Source organism: Cydia fagiglandana, chromosome 10 (genome assembly GCF_963556715.1).
Source record: "Cydia fagiglandana chromosome 10, ilCydFagi1.1, whole genome shotgun sequence".
Classification (NCBI taxonomy): Eukaryota; Metazoa; Arthropoda; class Insecta; order Lepidoptera; family Tortricidae; genus Cydia; species Cydia fagiglandana.
Genome location: NC_085941.1, coordinates 13,644,580 through 13,662,565, shown reverse-complemented (window position 1 = coordinate 13,662,565; position 17,986 = coordinate 13,644,580). Strand labels below are relative to the sequence as shown.

Below are 17,986 nucleotides of genomic sequence, written 5' to 3'. Positions count from 1 at the left end.
CTGGTAAAGCGCACATAGCAGCTGAAAATTACACGTATGGGTTTAAGAGTAGATAGAGATGACAATTTTAAATTAAAAACGACACTAAGGGTCATGTCTATACGTGACTTAATAATTGTGTGCGTGGCCCCCGTCTAAATGGCGAGAACTATATTGCCATGTATACTGTATATGTTCAATTTTCACACCTGAAGAAATATGGTAAAATGCTAATTTCCGTTAACCGTCGGCGGTCTGATAGCGGCGGGATAGGGAATCCCTATCAAGCCATTTGGGTGTAGAGCGTGCCAAAGAAATACACATACATATGTAAGTGCTTCAAAGTGGCGTTGAATCAACCACCATAGATTTAAGTCTGCAAATGTACAGATAAGAATGGAAAATGCCACAAAGTCTGGTATGTACCCAACATAAATTCTATGCAGGAGAGGCTTTCTTTGCAGAGATGGATTGTTTACAAACGCAAACCTAGATAGAACTGATTCACTTATTTTAGCTCGTTACATTTGACACATTCAGAATTTGCTAGAAATATAATTAAGTAAATAGTTCTCTAACAAAGACCACCAAGTACTGGCCCCATTTTCACCAACGTGACAGGTCCGACAATAGTCGACATCACTGTTACTGATGACGTCACAGGCCTCCATAGGCTACGGTAACCGCTTACCATCAGACGGGCGGTGTGGTTGTTTGCCACCAACATGTTAATTAAGAAAAAACTCCACTATATCGGTAAATTAATAAGTACTTATTTTGCGAAGCTAATGACAAATTGTCACAAGAAATACGACAATTGTCATGAAATTCCGACACAGAACTCATTTGCTGTCAAAAATTACCGAAAGTTCTTTGAAATCTTGTGACTTGTCATCATAAACATCGTAAGAGAAATACCTGTTTTTTGCCGATATAACAAAGTTTTTTAAATAATACAATGTTGGTGACAAACAGGAATATATACGGCCCGCCCGATGGTAAGCGATAACCGTAGCCCATGGATGCCTGTGACGTCAGCAACAATGAGACTTGTCGAATTGTCGCACCTGTCGCGTTGGTGAAATAGGGGCCTGGTGTAAGTTATTTTTTTACAAAAAAAGTTTTAGGGGAATTATGAGTGTACCTGGGCTATTAAATGTAGTACAAAACGGTGTGGCATACAACTCAGTTGTGTTGCTCAATTCGTAGCATTTACTACACAAAATTGCACCTGCGTGCAAAAAAAGAAATGAAATGAAGTTTATAATAAATCTTAGGGTGGTATTCCACCTATCCAATTTCTTTGTCCAATGTGTATTGCGTTTAACATTTTGCATAAATGAGAGAGTGAGACGCAATGACATTGGACAGGTGGAATATATACCACCCTTAGACCAACATTGTCTTTTCTCCTAGAAAACTTTAATTTTTTTGTTACTTATTGATAGGCAATTCCTAGAGGCATAGTTATAACTTATTGCCATTTGAGGATCGAGTTTAAGGCCTCTAAAGGTTTCATATTTAAATATTTCAGAAATCCCCAACAAAGGATGTTATGTCATATAACGGTACATTTTAGGCCACTGGGCAATTGTAATATTGAAGTTTCAGTATAAAATATACAATAACGTAGGTACTTAAATAAATACTGTGATAATATACTAACATAATTATTACTAATTTAATATAATACTAAGTTAATATTATTTTAAGAAAAATGCTTTTTGTGTCGTCCATGACTTACACTAATAAAAATACTATTATAGAGTTAAACTATATAGCTATATGTACACAACAAACCGAATTTTTATTATTTTTAAATATCATTTTAAAGCATTTTGAGAAGTACGACATGAATAGGCACTAAAATGGCAAATCACATTTTGAAGTGAACAGTGTTAATAAACTCACAACCACATATACAAAAGAGAACATTATGCTTTCTACTCGTAAATAACAATTACTTTCATTTATAACTTCACGCTTTAATAATTTTTAAATAACCAACATCAAGTTATACGGTGTGTTATACCTAGTCCATATAGTTTCGAAGTTATTGATATCAGAAGAGACACATTTATATTCGAGATCAGAACTCAGAATCTATTCATTGTAATATATTATGAAACAATTTAATAAAAACACTACAATACTATTCAATACACTATTAGAGTTGTAAGTTTAGCTCTACTAAAAAAATATCCTAAAGGGCCCGTTCAAAATAAAATGAAATCAAGATCGGTATTTGGGGGTCAAACATTGTCATTTATTTTATACGCTAAAACTGCGCTCAAAACTAAGAGGAAAGATCGTCTGGTAGGTATACTATATTCTAATATTCCCCCTGTCACGCCGATAGCAGAAAAAATTGTAAACACCGACGCGATGCATACGCATAGATATACATCTATGCGTCGACTGTCGCGGTCGTACAGGCAACTACGGCTATCGAAGTGACAGGGCAACGGAAAATCAACAAAAATGGTCGAAAACCAAGTGCCATTATCATAATTATAACTAAACTAACATAAATACTGACATGGAAACTGTTACCTACTAGCAAAACTGATAATTTGATAAAATTATTTATCAAAATTAATTCAAATAGATTTTGTATTTAGATTAACTATGACCGCGTGTTACTTGGGGCGGGAGTAGAACTCTGCCAATCTTGTTCTAGCCATTGCCCCAGATTATAGTTCGTTTATTTAGCATTAGAAAGAACTTGAAAGAAGGTAAGCGATCTTGACATGTCTATTAATTGAAAAACGCTTTTTAAAAATCAGTAACTATTACTTATGAAAGATTCATAATTGCTGCATATTTGTTGTAACTTATTTTTAAAATGTGTTTTTCAATTAAAAGACACATCAAGATTGTTAGCTTATTTCTAATGCTAAAAAAAACGAACTATAGTAAAGATGGATGTTCGATTCTGGATACTTTTCATAGTAGATAGCTACATATTATGTATATCTCGTACATGTATGTCATGCGGTATTTTCTACTAAAAATAAACGTGAATCAAAACTACATCACAAAATTTGATTCGCATATAGCAGCGGTCGGCAACATGCGGCCCGCCAACCTCTCGCTTGCGGCCCGCGAGCCTCCCTGGCTATTTTGTATGTAGTACTGACGATCGACAATGTCTGCTAAAGTCACAAATATTACCAAAGTGCGGCCCGCGTCATCTTCGTTAACTACTATATGGCCCTTGGCTGCTAAAAGGTTGCCGACCGCTGGCATATAGTAATAGGACAAAACAAGAATGGAATAACCTTAGGGGGTATAAGGCGGAGGCGGCGGTAATATAGAAAGGTCGTCGAAGGGGAAGTACTGCTGCGCTCCGAGCACGGGCGGCGCGTACACGGGCAGCGCCGACGGCGCGTACTCCGCCGGGAACTCGGCGCTCGGCGTGTAGGGCGGCAGCGCCGGCACATACGGGGTGGGGCCCACGCTGGAAATAATACACTAATTTGTGACGTCCCACGGGTAAAGGTACCTTATAGCGGTTGGCGCTTACGCTATTATTTACGCCGCTCCAATATTATTGCGGCGCTATGCGACGTAAGCGCCAACCGCCACAAGGTTTTTCCGTGGAACGTCACATTTCACTATGAAAATTGAATAGTTTAAGGCCCGGTTGCACCAACCACATTTAACAGAATGATTAACGTCAAACAGCAGTGAAGTATGAAATTTAAATACAAAAAAAAATAGCGAACGCTTTAACGGTGACAGACGGTTTGGTGCAACCGACCCTAAGGGCCAGTTGCACCAACCACATTTGACAGACTGATCAACATCAGCCGGTGCGCCCCAGCGCTTTACTATGAAACTTTCCATACATAAAAACATTGCGAACTCTTTAACGATACAAACCGTTTGGTGCAACCGACCCTAAGTCTTAGCCGCCAGTTTTGACGAATGGTAGATCAAGTTCGTCTAATTAAGGAACTACTGCCAAAAGGAAGGCAAGGCACGACTCAATGAATTTGATTAAATGTAAGACGAACTAGAGAGCCACAGGTGATCCTTGACATCCCATGAAGTCCGAAGGCCGAGCTACGCGTAGGGCCGGAGGCCAAGGGCATGTCAACGAGGCACACTGACTTGCCAGGCCGAAAGCAGAGTCGAGCTGTAGGAGCGCTCATTGCACGAGACTGTATTGCGCTGCGTCACTATGCAGTCTACCTGCTTAATTACAAGTTTTACATTTTTTGTACATGTATCGATGTTTTCTTCTTCTTCCTCGTTCCCTCAATGCTGAGGATCGCGACCACATGCAACATCTCTCCATTGATTGCGGTCATAAGCCAAGTGGACCGCACGGTGCAGGCTGCCGCCACTCGTCTTCTTCATGGCGTCAGACCATCTCTTACGAGCCCCACCCTGAGCGCGTTTGCCATTAATTCGCCCAAGATGATACACTTCTCCATATCATGCATTGGTGGTATCGATGTTTTATAAGCTAATAAAAAAGCGTTTTATCGTAGTTTGAATTAACGAAATAAGAGATTTATTTGCATACCTGTGAGCCTCGTAGCCGTCCCAGTCCTCCATGAGGTTTCGACGCTGGATGTCCTCGTCGCTGGAGAGTGGCGCCCCCCATAAATTGGCGGCGGATGCTAGCAATGCTAGAGCACCTGAAATTATAAAGGTAACATTAACCGCTCTTTTGGTGACAAATTAAAAGTACTAAAAGTGAAAGACCAGGGCCGTGTTGCATAATAAACTACCAACTATTATTACAAGCGGAAGCGGAACTCCTTTTCTAATTTCACTACCCACTTATGAACTACCTATGGAATAGCGGATTATTTAGGTAGGTACACAAGAACTTTTTCAATTCGCTTTTTTAAGACGATTTCAGATTGATACAAATTCCGCTATCCTCAAGGCATTTGCAAGGTCTGTCTACTCTTGTGTAAATTTTACTTATTTGAATAACAACAAATGAGATTAATGATTATTGTGCGTTTTTCTTAGCAGAGGCACTGTTCCAGTGGCGTATATTATAAGGTTGGACTTATTCAGCAGATATCGCAAAATATCGATGGTTGGTGTAATGTGTATGAAACTGGACCGCAAACACGACTGAAATTAACAAAATCCATAGAGGGACATGTGTTTGGTGACGCAAAATTCTGTTAAATGTAGTAATTAAACATGAAACAATAATAAATGACTCACCGGCACCAGTTATCGTGTAGAAACCATACTCATAATCCACCTGTATTGTATTAGGATCATAGTTGTTTGCATTCCCCAATACCACAGTGGTGTAATAGCACACGCCGACTATAGCTATCACCCAAAACACACACATTATGCTCGGGATGGCATTCCTACGGAGCATCTTGATTGCTTTGCTGTTCAAGCTAGTTATGTTGATGAGGATTCCGATAGAGGAACAAAGCAGCACCATGAAGCATAATAGGATGAGTACTCTCATGAGTGTAATGGTCTCTGGTGTTGTGCATGGTGGTAGACCTGAAAAAAATAAAATTAATATTAGGAGTGAAATATCAAACTGAAGGTTTTCTACATGTTATAACTATAACATAATAACATAAAGGTTTTTTTTTTATGTAATAGTCAGCAAACGAGCAGACGAGCCGCCTGATGGGAAGCGGTCATCGTCGCCCTGGACATAAGCAACAGCACAGGAGCCACTTAAGCGTTGCCGACTCTTGAGAACCCTAAATACCCGCTTCTTGAAGAATCCCATGTCATAGCGCAAAGGAAATACCTCAGGAGGCAAGTCATTCCACATTCTGGACGTTCTGGGAAGAAACGAGCGAGATGCCCGCTTATTCTACATGGGGTACGGGATACATGGTAAAGGGAGGCCTTTTCCCAGCAGTGGGACTATCTACATCTAGCTAGGCTCATATACTTAAATAGACAAACATGTTTTTGAGTCGAGACCGCACATCGGCAATTATAGTGGGGACCACTCTTAGACTGGATAGACAGCTAGACAAGCTACATAAAGTGGCGTGTGAGACTGGATAAGAGTCATCAGGGATTATGATGGATGGATGTTATGAATATTTAGATACTTAAATAAACCAAGTGAAACTTTTTACGTCAATACAGTAGGTACTTTAACTATATAGGGTATTTCCTTAATTCAAAGGAGGAAAATATCCTGAGCTAACTGCTAATGGTCTGGGAAGTATCCAGGAAAGCAATTCATTTAATGCTTATTAGCAGAACTACAAAAAAAATAACAGGAAATTACAACAAAAACTACCAATTTTCTTCAACTGCTAAGCTTATCAACATGATGTAAAACTTTAAACCTATATATATAATAATAATTACTTATAATATTAATTCAGAATTACAGTATACATTAAGTCCCATTGCTAGACACAGGCTCCAATGCAGGCCCAATGCAAATTGGGGACTTCACATACAGCTTCAGATTTTCTTTGCAGATGTATGCAGGTTTCCTAACGCTATTTTCCTTTACCGAGCAGCTAGTGGTAAATATCAGATGATATTCCAGACATAAGTTCTGAAAAAGTCATTAGTACAAGCCAGGACTTGAACCATCAATCTCCGGATTGAAAGTCTGAAGTCAGATCAACTCGGCTGGCATCGCTTCCCTGCTTGTTATTTGTGTAAAACTATGCCAATTAAAAATATTGATTTCTCTACTTTTGATTATATTAGTTTAGAGGGCTAGTGCACAAAAGAGATAGGAACAGAAGTCAATCACATGTATGTACTTCACTTTTCATACCTACGCTCGGCGGTCGCTCTAGGGTTGTTAACTATAGCTTATGCACAAAAAACTATCGTGGTAGTGGCACTCGTATCAGCTCGTATCTAGTTGTTTGATTTATTGTTGAGGATGGAACGGAAATATAAATTAATAAAAACTAAAATATTTTAATTTTAATGTCTTTGTTAAACTAGTAGTTTAAAAAACGATAATTCACCGTTTATTGTTGAATTTAAACAACCATCTACTGAACAGTTATAATAACTTTTTTTTGTTTCTCCATTATTGCACATAAAAGTTCACAGACGCGTGTCTCAAGCGGATGGCACTCGCGCTCGCAGTGGTCCCAACCGGTCCGAGATATCGTGTCCGTGAGCAGTGTCTATGTGTGCGTTGCTCGAGCGCGCTTTGTATGTAGATTGATTTCTGTACCTATCTGTTTTGTGGCTAGTGTGTTAATCTGGTTTAATAAATAATATGAAGCTGGGTTGATCAACTATTTTGTGTTGTTATTCTGTCCCATCAGCCAGGAGACAATAGTAGCATAGTTTCTTAGATGAGCTGCTGTACTATGTTCTACAAACATGCTTAGTAGATGTCCCATTATGGAAGGCCTTATAACTACCAAAAAATTCAAGTTTGGTTCATTTAAATACGAAACAACTAGTATTTTAAGAGTGACCCAGGAGACTGTAACCATGGCAACTAGTGAAAGGAAAAAGTTGATTCACCCAGCTAACAAATAATGATATCAACTTACCAGGGTAATCCCTCTTCACCGGATCAAAGTCTCTCCCCTGATCTATGTTAATCTGATCATCATAGTCATCATCTTCATCAAATGAGAAGAACTGAGACAGAGACAGGCTCTGAGTGCAGTGCAGTCCCTTTATCCTGAACCAGCTGGGCTGCACCAGGGCAGCGCAGGTTAGGAGGAAAGTGGTTACATTGAAGAATGCTGCTATTTTGTTTAATTCTTTGTCTTTGAATGGAAGCGTTATTTTTAAGCCTAAAAATAAAGAAAACAGTAAATTATATTTATGTATTGTTATAACATGATCCCAGTATTATCTCCTCCTAATTTTTGTTCATATATTCAGATATTATGCACACATATTGCATTATATAAATTAATAAAGACCTCATAGGAAGTATGGTTAACTACAAGTTAAGGTAATTGCTGCAGCGAAGGTGTTAATAATGTATTAGAATGTATGTTGATGCTTCATTCTGTCAATAACTTGTTTTAGCGGGCAGGCGGGCTTGGTTATAAAGAATCACAGGACATTCTACTTTTACAAATAGGATGCAGAGTAGATCTATCATCCTGCATGTAGTGCAATTTATAAAATTATGCACTGAATTCCAAATCCAATTTATAATTAATGTATTGAGGAAAATAATGAAATGAATACTAAATAATTTTAACAGAACTATTAAACCAGTAGAATATAGGATGTTAAAAAAGCTACTAACTTTTATTATCATCTGAAGTAGGAAGTAGATTTCTACAGACCTACATAGTTAGATTGTCTTAAATTGGGTTTTAAGCAATTTAGATTTTATTATAAAGTAGGTATCCACAATATCAAAAAGGCTTGGGTTTTGGACAAGTCTTATTCATGATCATGATACAGCCTTCATATACATATGTAAATTACAAATATTAGCACTAACAAGCTCAAAATGTGGAAACAATGTTAGATGAAAACAAATTAATTAGGACTTATCGCGGCAACATCACCGGACTATAAATAGGCGTATGTAGGGGGTGTATCTTTGAGGGAGGTCATACTGAATAACATGTAAACAAATATAACCACAATATGTCACTAGGAAGCCATATAAAGCACTAACTGTTAAATTGATAGACATATTAAAGTTCATGATTAAATACGGGCGGTCGGGAAATAGTTCATAAACAATGACAATTGGTATTCACGATTCTTATAACAGCCGTTCCAAACTTTTAGAAGAAGCAAAAATGTTATTGCTTTTACAACATGTAAACTTGGTAATTGCGTATATTCAAGCACAATAACTATCCAAGGTTGGACGCAATGTTTTAAGTACCTCGGATCCAAGCTAAACAACCCATGTTGATGCTCCAACTCCCATAAAACGATAGGTATTTGTCGGAAATCACTAATTACAAAAGCTCTAAACTAAGTGTGATTAACTATTACATAAATAAACATGATTTTGTATGCTGTCGTCGATAGGAAAAGAAACGACACAAGTAATCACGTACACTACACTTCACGTTTGACGCAGCCCATCGACACCCCATACTTTGATAAATTAAGAACGTACTTGTTACCAACATTGAGGCATAGAAATAATCTTATCGAATTAAAATGACTGCTGTTGCATTTTGGTGGCACATACCATACTTGCTTTTAACATAGACGTATTATACTTACTTTTCTTTAGGTGGGTATGATTGATAGTAAAACGTCAAACGTCATTTGAATTGTCGTGAACGTGGAAATACGTGGTTATTTTTTATTGTAATTAGTAAAATAACTTTAGCTGTTATTTAAATGGGGGCCAAATCTTTAAGGAAATGTGAAGTTTGTAGTGGGTGTGTAAGAAGACTAACTACCGACGCATTTTTGGCCAAATTTCCACTTGATCCGAACAGGTCGGTAAACTGAGGTTTGTATGCAATATTTTCGTTTTTTACTTTGAGTCGTTAACAGTTACTAATTTAATTAGTTTTAGTCGTGTACAATCCATGATTAAAACGAAAATATTTTGTGAATAAAGTATTTTTAAGTAAAAAACTAAGTAACCTATGACACGAATAGTGTACGACCAATTTATCGATAATCTCTTTATTTCAGATGTCGATTATGGGCAAAGCTGAGGAAAAGGCAATGAGGATTTGGCGTATTTATTTACCTATTCAAAAGCTGAATGGAAACAAGTTCATTTGTGGAAATCATCAAATCGCGCGAATTCAGCATATTGTAATATGCCTACTTGAATAATAAACTATGTTATTTTTATCATGTAAAATAAAATTGTTTATATATATAATGTTCTTTTATTTTATTAATCCACGTGATTCTCAAAATGTACTGTTACAGTAGTACAGTAGGGAAATACAGCAGCACGTATCGCACATTTATCGATATCGATAAACAGTAGGTACTGGAAGTGTCGAGCCCTAGCGTTGTTTTTTTTTGTGTTGGTAGTATTGTGTGTGGTTTTTTTTTAACAATTATGGCCTGGATGCGAGATCTTTAAGCCTGTATTTGGTGTGTTGGGATATGTACGTTCATAATTCGGTTCGAGGATTGTTCGAGAGTGCCGACTCTTAAAACGTAGTGATTATATGCTCTTTGGTTTGACGTTTAGCTAGCAGCTTACGTCAGTTATGTTGGCTAAACTGATGAAACAGATTAGAAAATGTATTATATAGTTTGTCAAAGGATTGTCTCATTTCTAACATAGACAGAGAGAATCATACTGTCTTTGTCTTATACTAGTACTAGCACCCAAAAGAAAAGGATGAGTACGGTTTTCCTGGTTCTTACTGACTAATAAATTGGTTTGACCAACTATATGCATATTACTTTGTCAAGGCGTAGAACACATGCGCTGCCATTATGACTGTATCGCAGCCTATTATTTCCGTCAATAGAATAAGGCACATAATTAAAAAAATGTAGGCACGACGACTGGTCATCCAATTGAAAATTTGAATTTCGCGCCTTTTTCTACTGACAAAGTAGGTTTGCCACAGTATACAATATTAAACCGCCAACGCTGCCTGACGGAAACGAAAGTAAAGTTGACAAAATATAAAGTGAGTCGATGTTGTTCAAGAGATCGGCTCACTGAGTTCACTTTATATTTTCGTCAATCTTACCTGACATGTTTATGTTTCTAATTCAAGCTACTACAAGATAGCAGACCCTCCAACGCGCACGGTAGCTAATAAAATAAGCCATTGAGTCCAAAACAAGGCCTGTTCACTTCCTAAGAAAGTTATGTCCCCAAATAATTGCGCATGTGTGCGCCTGAAGCTTCTATGTGTGCGTTGGCCTCCGAGAAAAAGTAGCGAGTAATAAAAATAAAAAAACATTTTTCTACAGCAACATTGCTCCCAACTCTGATTTAAATTATCACGAATTTTATATATAATTAATCATAAAACGGGACTTAAAACGCTTAAAACTTAATTACACGCGATTAAGTTTTATAATGAATATTTGCTTCCAACTGTCTTTATCAATATTCATAAAATATATGGAGGGTAGGTACGTCTACCCACCATAATAAAAAAATATATTTGTCAATGACTCTGTCCAACTGCTGTGGTTAAAGTTCATAACGAAAATTTTATTTATTAAATCTTTAAATAATAAATACAACGTAGCGGTACAACCACTTAAGACTGTAAGTCTGTACCTACATAGATTACAGCAATGCACATAGAAAATGTGCTAAATGCGGAGCAACGGCTGTTGAAGCCAGAGTGAAATTTATACAGCTTTAGTGGGTTCAGAAGGAACCGAGTCATAACGCATCTGGAAAGCGTATTAATTAACCGTGAAGAAATGTATGAATGGATACAAGTTAGAAATCTGTGTAAAATGCCGTGTGTAAAGTGTAGTGTATCTGTGTGTAATAGGTAGGCATGCCTAATGTTATTTGTATAATACTGAAAACTTTGTGAATGCGCTTTATTAATGTCTATTTTTATTAAGTTGTCAGGGTTTAATTTTCAGTGTATATTTCTATATGTAAAACATAATACAATGTTATAAACATAAATATGCCTTTTATTTAAATCAATAGATAATACCACAAACAAGGGGTAATATTTGCATCTTTCATATATTTCGTGATATGAAGATAACAAATATGTTTATCAACATAATTACTATATACCTATAATACCAATACCCGCCAGGCTAAACCGGTTGTCAACTTTAGTTCCATTGGTACACATCGAGGGCGCCAGTAGTATAAACGTATAAACGGTTGGGGACATTTTTTTGTATGGAGTTACCGTTCTTCTCCTAGTGAGTATTATATTCTTTGGTCCAAAATAACCCTGGTAAGTTATTCTTATTATACTGGAGTCAGTTATGTAACGCTGCCATACATGACCCAAAAATTTTTTATTAAGCTATGAGCTTCATCACATCTGATATTTGAGTAATTCTAAGCATTTCTAGCCTGAAGTGGGGGGGAGGGTGGGGTACAAAGACGGCCGCCATCCGTCATCTTTAAAAAAAATCTACTCTGATCCTGGTGGGTACTAGGGCAAGTTTGGTATCATTTCCATATAAACCAAAGACGTAGAATTCATTGCTGATATTTGTTTTTTCAATTTCATAGTAATTTTACAAGAAAAACGTAAAAAGGTGAAAAATTTGGTTGGAGATTTTTGCTACGCGGAGCCGAAACTACAAAAGATAGAAAGTTGAAATTTGCACACTAGATTACATTTATAAAGTGTACAAGAGATAAGAAGCGATTTTGAGAAATTCAACCCCTAAGGGGGTTAAAAAGGGGATGAAAGTTTGTATGGGGTTCAAGTTTTATTTTAAGCTAGGAATTTGAAACTTCGTAAAACGATATATTATTAAAATACAAAAAAACTAATTTCAGCGTTTTTGAAAATTCATCCCCTAAGGTGGTGAAAAAGGAGTTGAAAGTTTGTATGGATATCAAAAAAATTTTCGAACGCGGGACTTGAATCTTTGTATTTGGGGATATTATTAAAAGACAGGAAAAGTAATTTCAGCGTTTTGTAAAATTCATCCCCTAACAGGGTTAAAAAGGGGTTGAAAGTTTGAATCCATTACAAATCCGAGTAGACACACATTTCTTATTGCCTCCCAGGCTTGAAATGCTTAGAATTACTCAAGGAACATATGTGATGAAGCTCATAGCTTAATAAAAAAATTTTGAATCAACTTTATAACTGCTTCCGCTATTAAGGTCACCAGGCTTTTCGTGCGTGCAGTTGCGAGCCACTTTAACTTGACCGTAAATTCCGTGAAAACTATTGCTATTTCAGACATCCATTTATACTGGTATCAGACCTAGAGTACCTGGACTGAGGGGTTACCGCGAAAACCGAAATTCGCAAATTGCGGGGATCTTTCTCTTTTACTCCAATGAAGGCGTAATTAGAGTTACCGAAAAAAAAAACGGGCAAGTGCGAGTCGGACTCGCGCACGAAGGGTTCCGTACCATAATGCAAAAAAAAAAAAAACAAAAAAAAGCAATAAAGAAACGGTCACCCATCCAAGTACTGACCACTCCCGACCCGGTCAAAAATCACGTTTGTTGTATGGGAGCCCCATTTAAATCTTTATTTTATTCTGTTTTTAGTATTTGTTGTTATAGCGGCAACAGAAATACATCATCTGTGAAAATTTCAACTGTCTAGCTATCACGGTTCGTAAGATACAGCCTGGTGACAGACGGACGGACGGACGGACGAACGGACGGACGGACGGACAGCGAAGTCTTAGTAATAGGGTCCCGTTTTACCCTTTGGGTACGGAACCCTAAAAATGCCCGCAATTTGCGAACTTCGACGACAGGCGATGCGAAGGTGAACAGTGGGGCTACCGCGAAAACCGAAATTCGCATATTGCGGGGATCTTTCTCTTTTACTCCAATGAAGGCGTAATAAGAGTGACAGAGAAAGATGCCCGCAACTTGCGAACTTCGATTTTCGCGGTTATAGCCCTGAAGCGCCTCAGTATACCTACTTAACTGTGAGCTCGATAACTGGGGTAAGGTTGTGTAATCGAATATCATTTCAAATTGGTTCACAGGGATGGTGGGAACGGTTCGGTTTAACCCTGAACTTGGTCGATACTATCTAGACTACCACACCCTGCACTGGGCGCAGCTATGTTTACGGGTCTAGTTAATTTGACGAGGAACGACCTAATTAAGTTTAATGATTACGCTAAAAATCTTATACCTATAAACGAGCAAGTCTTGTATTGTATAGGTCTATATTTATTTATAATATATACCTATAGTATTTCGGGGATCTCGGAATTCGATGAAATTTGCTATATGGCGGTTTTCGGGGGCGGAAAATCCGTGTAGCTAATCATCGACTTGAAATGTTGAAAAGTGTAGGTACATTATAATTGACTATTTATTTTACATTCTTTGTTCATAAAATATAAATTTCGTATAAGAGTTGCGTATCTTGAGTATTATATGATACAATCTTCGCTAGCTACCTTGTTCTTTGGCTAGTGACTAGGCTTGGCTAAATATAGCTTAAGGGTGGCACGGACCGAGTCTTTGTGGATTGTTTCCGCAGTTCGCGGTAAAAGCTCGGAAAGAGTGAATCTTCCGTCTGACTGTTTTGTGTACAGCTGTGTAAATGGACCATGAAAACTTAGCCAACAATGAAAAATGGGATTGTAGGTATGTTATGCTAGCCTAGTGCAACTTACCTCGGTAGGTAATCCTTTATTATTTAAATAATTTCGTAATACACTTTCTTTGAGTTTTAAAATAATATTTTGAGTTTATTGTTTAGTGGTTTTCTTAGGTAAAAAATCCTGACGTGTTTATTGAAAAACACTTGACAACTAATGATCAGGGGGCCGATTTTTGAATTTAGATCGCTCGTTTTCGTCACTCGAAAACCGGTGGAAAACGGCGAAATGCTAATTTTTAAATTTTGAAATAGAGTGACGGCACCAATCATGGACATGTTAAGCGCACTAAATTAGAATTTCGTTTAAAAATGGGATGTTTTTTGACGATACAAACATGGTGATTTTTTTTTCGGCACTTAAATACATGAGGAACATTTAAACAAAACCAAAAATTCTGTATGTTTAATACATAAATAATAAAAAATATATCAATTGAAATTTACGAAATCACCATTGATGGACATCAAAAATTCAGTAATGGACACCCAGTCATGGACATGGACCCAATTATGAACATCCATTAATGGACACTTTTGTATTGAACACATAAATGAAATAAATGATGTCACAAATCAACTTTTATTAACGCTATTTGAACTTTCATTTAGATTTCTAAGTTATACTATAAGAGTTTTAGTCCGGTTGCCGGCTGCATGAAACAAACCTGATCAAAAAATAGAATATACCTACCCTGTAGAGGTAACTGACATTTAGTACCTTCCAACGCACTTGGTCGGCCTAGGCTTAACCTGGCAGATTTTGTACAAATGGCAAAAACGTTGGACAAAAAAACATCAAAAAAATACCTCATCGAAAAATAGAATGAAACTTGTATGGTAGGATACCTGACTTTGGGGACAGTAAAAAAAAAAAGTGGTCGGCCTCACCTTAGCCTGGCAGTTTTTGCAGTCCGACCAGATTTATTGGACCACATGACAGCTACAATTTACCTCATCGAAAAATAGAATTGTTGACGTATGTCTTGGTCGGCCTCACCTTAACCTGGCAGCTTTTGCAGTCCGACCAAATTTATAAAAAAAAAACATGAAAAAGACCTATCGAAAAATTGTATGGTACGATAGCTGCCTTTGAGGACAGTAAAAAAAAATGGTCGGCCAAAACCTGTATTGGCCGGCCGATTGGCGATTGGGTCGATCAAATTTGTGGTACCATGTGAGAGCTACAATTTACCTCATCAAGAAATAGAATTGGCAGTTTTTGCTGCCAGGCTACGAGTTTTTGCAGTCCAACCAAATTTGTGGTACCACGTGACAGCTACAATTTACCTTGTCGAAAAATAGGATGAAAAAACGGATTATAAGAGCTAAAATAAATCTGTTGACGTATGGCTTGGTCGGCCTCACCTTAGCCTAGCAGTTTTTGCAGTCCGACCAAATTTGTGGTACCACGTGACAGCTACAATCCCTACAATTTACCTCATCGAAAAATAGAATGAAACAAACAGATTATAATAGCTAAAATAAACCTGTTGACGTATGGCTTGGTCGGCCTCACCGTAGCCTGGCAGATTTTGCAGTCCGACCAAATTTGTGGTACCACGTGACAGCTATTATTTGCCTCATCGAAAAATAGGATGAATAAAAAACGGATTATAATAGCAAAATAAACCTGTTGACGTATGGCTTGGTCGACCCCGCCTTAGCCTGGCAGTTTTTGCAGTCCGACCACATTTATCCATCCATAGACAAAACAAAGAGCCCAATTATGGACAACTAAAAATACCCAGTTATGGACATCGTCCATTATTGGAAAATAAAGAGCAATCACAAAATCAACCCAACTCAAATGTTTAGTGCAATAAATTAAATAATTTAACACAATTAACTAAAAAACTAATAAAAAGCTTAAGCTTGGACACTTGTCCATTACTGAATTTCATAAAATATCGAATCCAGTAATGAACAAACCCCACAAAAAACTTATTGCTGTGATTGGACATATTCAACTTAGCTCAATTTACTTGCAATATAGTATTATTCAGTAAAAATAACATCAAATCTCATTACAACATAACACAAGATAACAACATGCACAAATGTGTACTCACCTCCTTAACGATTTCAACAACAATAACGGATTTTTATGACTACCGCCCGCAACGAGATTTCACTTCGCAGCCATCTTAGAACAAAACGGCTGATTTTGGTGACATGTGTCAAAATGACAGCTCAAACATTTATTGGTTTTTTTTTTTTTTTTTTTAATTTATTTCATGACCATGGATACAAGTCCTTCAGTCGTATTCATAAACATTACATAAAAACCATAAAAATCCACAATAATAGCCATAACAACATGAGATAAACTAGTACACAAAGAATAACAATTTTAGTATCAATTAGCAAACACAACTTATATAACATTAACTCTTTTGAAACTTAATGTACAAGTAATTTATATCTTACATGACAATCAAATATATACATTTAAATTAAATTTCTTTTACAGTATTTAAAATAAAATTAAATACTGGTATAAAATAAACTGGGTTAGATAATAAATCTTGAACGAGGCGGGGAACACTTAACGAGTTCTCTTCAGCTACATCACTAATGACACTGACAAGTAACAGCCTTTGCATGGCAAACGATACACAATCAAATATAACGTGTTTTATGTCCGCATTTTCTTTAAAACAATATGTACACTTATCATCAGTAATAATATTCTTCCTTTTAAGATGTGCCGGGACCAAACAATGACCAAATCGCAGACGGTTTATGCATGTCATGAATTTCCTGGTGGTGTATTTAAAGGCATAATACCACGGTGTTGTTGGTAAGTCGTTTTGTATGCTTGCATACCATCTTCCTTTATCCAGTAATTCTGTGTTATGTCTCCAATATTCTTTCCATATTCCTTTAGTAATACTTTTGAAGTAATGGTAATAGTCAGTAAATGGCACTTTAAAAGATTCTGTGAGGTCCAGGTCGTGGTCCCGACGAGTCGCCTGATCCACAACCTCGTTTCCTGTTATGCCACTGTGGGAGGGCACCCATAAAAATTCTACATTTTTCTGTAACTTACATAGCCTATCCTTAATCTGACATATTATATAATTTTGCTTATATTCTAACGAACTATTACATAAGGCAGTTAAAACACTCTTAGAGTCACTTACAATTAGAATATTTACATTATTTACATTACTATTTACATATGTCAAAGCTTCTAATATCGCCCAAGCTTCAGCCGTGAATATACTACAATTACTATTGATTTTGATACATTTTGTCACTTTCATTTGAGGGTCATAATATGCAGCTTTAACATGGTCATTTTTGGAGCCATCAGTATACATAATATAGTAGTCATGTTTATCATTTATAAATTCAAGAAAGTCAAATTTGTTTTTAATCAAGTCTAAGTGAGATTTAACATTAAAATAACTTAGTATAGTATTATATGAGTACTTATAAATTGGCCACTGGTTATTTATGTACATATTTTTTGTCAAATTTTTGGTGTTCATCATAATTATGGATATTTCAGGCAAAGAACCTGTAATGAGAGTATTAGCCGAGATGTTAGCTGACTGAGCAATTTCTACTGGGTATAAGACTTTATCCAAGACAACAAGATTCTCACACGACAACTCCTTTAAACAAAATCTCTCAGCCAGCTGTAAACGACGCAAGGACAATGGAGGTATACAATTTTCAATTTCCATTGAGTTAATGGGAGTGGTGCGCATAGCTCCACTTATGACTCTCAAACCAATGTTTTGTAAGACATCCAACTTTCTTAAAAGCGTGCTACTTGCATTCATGTATGCTAGGGAACTATAGTCAAAATGGCTTCTGACTAT

General features: G+C 36.8%; 1 protein-coding gene across 1 annotated transcript; it reads right to left on the bottom strand.

Moving 5' to 3' along the window:
- Positions 1 to 2,995: 2,995 nt before the first annotated feature.
- Positions 2,996 to 8,983, bottom strand: LOC134667965 (transmembrane protein 127-like). The gene is made up of 6 exons (XM_063525402.1): positions 8,792 to 8,983; positions 7,479 to 7,727; positions 5,176 to 5,475; positions 4,514 to 4,628; positions 3,220 to 3,439; positions 2,996 to 3,009 (listed from the first exon to the last, which is right to left on the bottom strand). The coding sequence occupies exons 1-5, from the start codon at positions 8,814 to 8,816 to the stop codon at positions 3,262 to 3,264; spliced, it is 867 nt and encodes a 288-aa protein (XP_063381472.1). The 5' UTR covers positions 8,817 to 8,983; the 3' UTR covers positions 2,996 to 3,009; positions 3,220 to 3,261.
- Positions 8,984 to 17,986: the final 9,003 nt, after the last annotated feature.

Excerpts from the sequence above, each read along its gene's own strand:
- LOC134667965 (XM_063525402.1), bottom strand. The coding sequence starts at position 8,816 with ATGGGTTGTTTAGCTTGGATCCGAG. Across the intron at positions 7,728-8,791 it reads TTGTTTAGCTTGGATCCGAG|GCTTAAAAATAACGCTTCCA; the intron begins GTACTTAAAACA and ends CTTTATTTTTAG. Across the intron at positions 5,476-7,478 it reads GGTGAAGAGGGATTACCCTG|GTCTACCACCATGCACAACA; the intron begins GTAAGTTGATAT and ends TATTTTTTTCAG.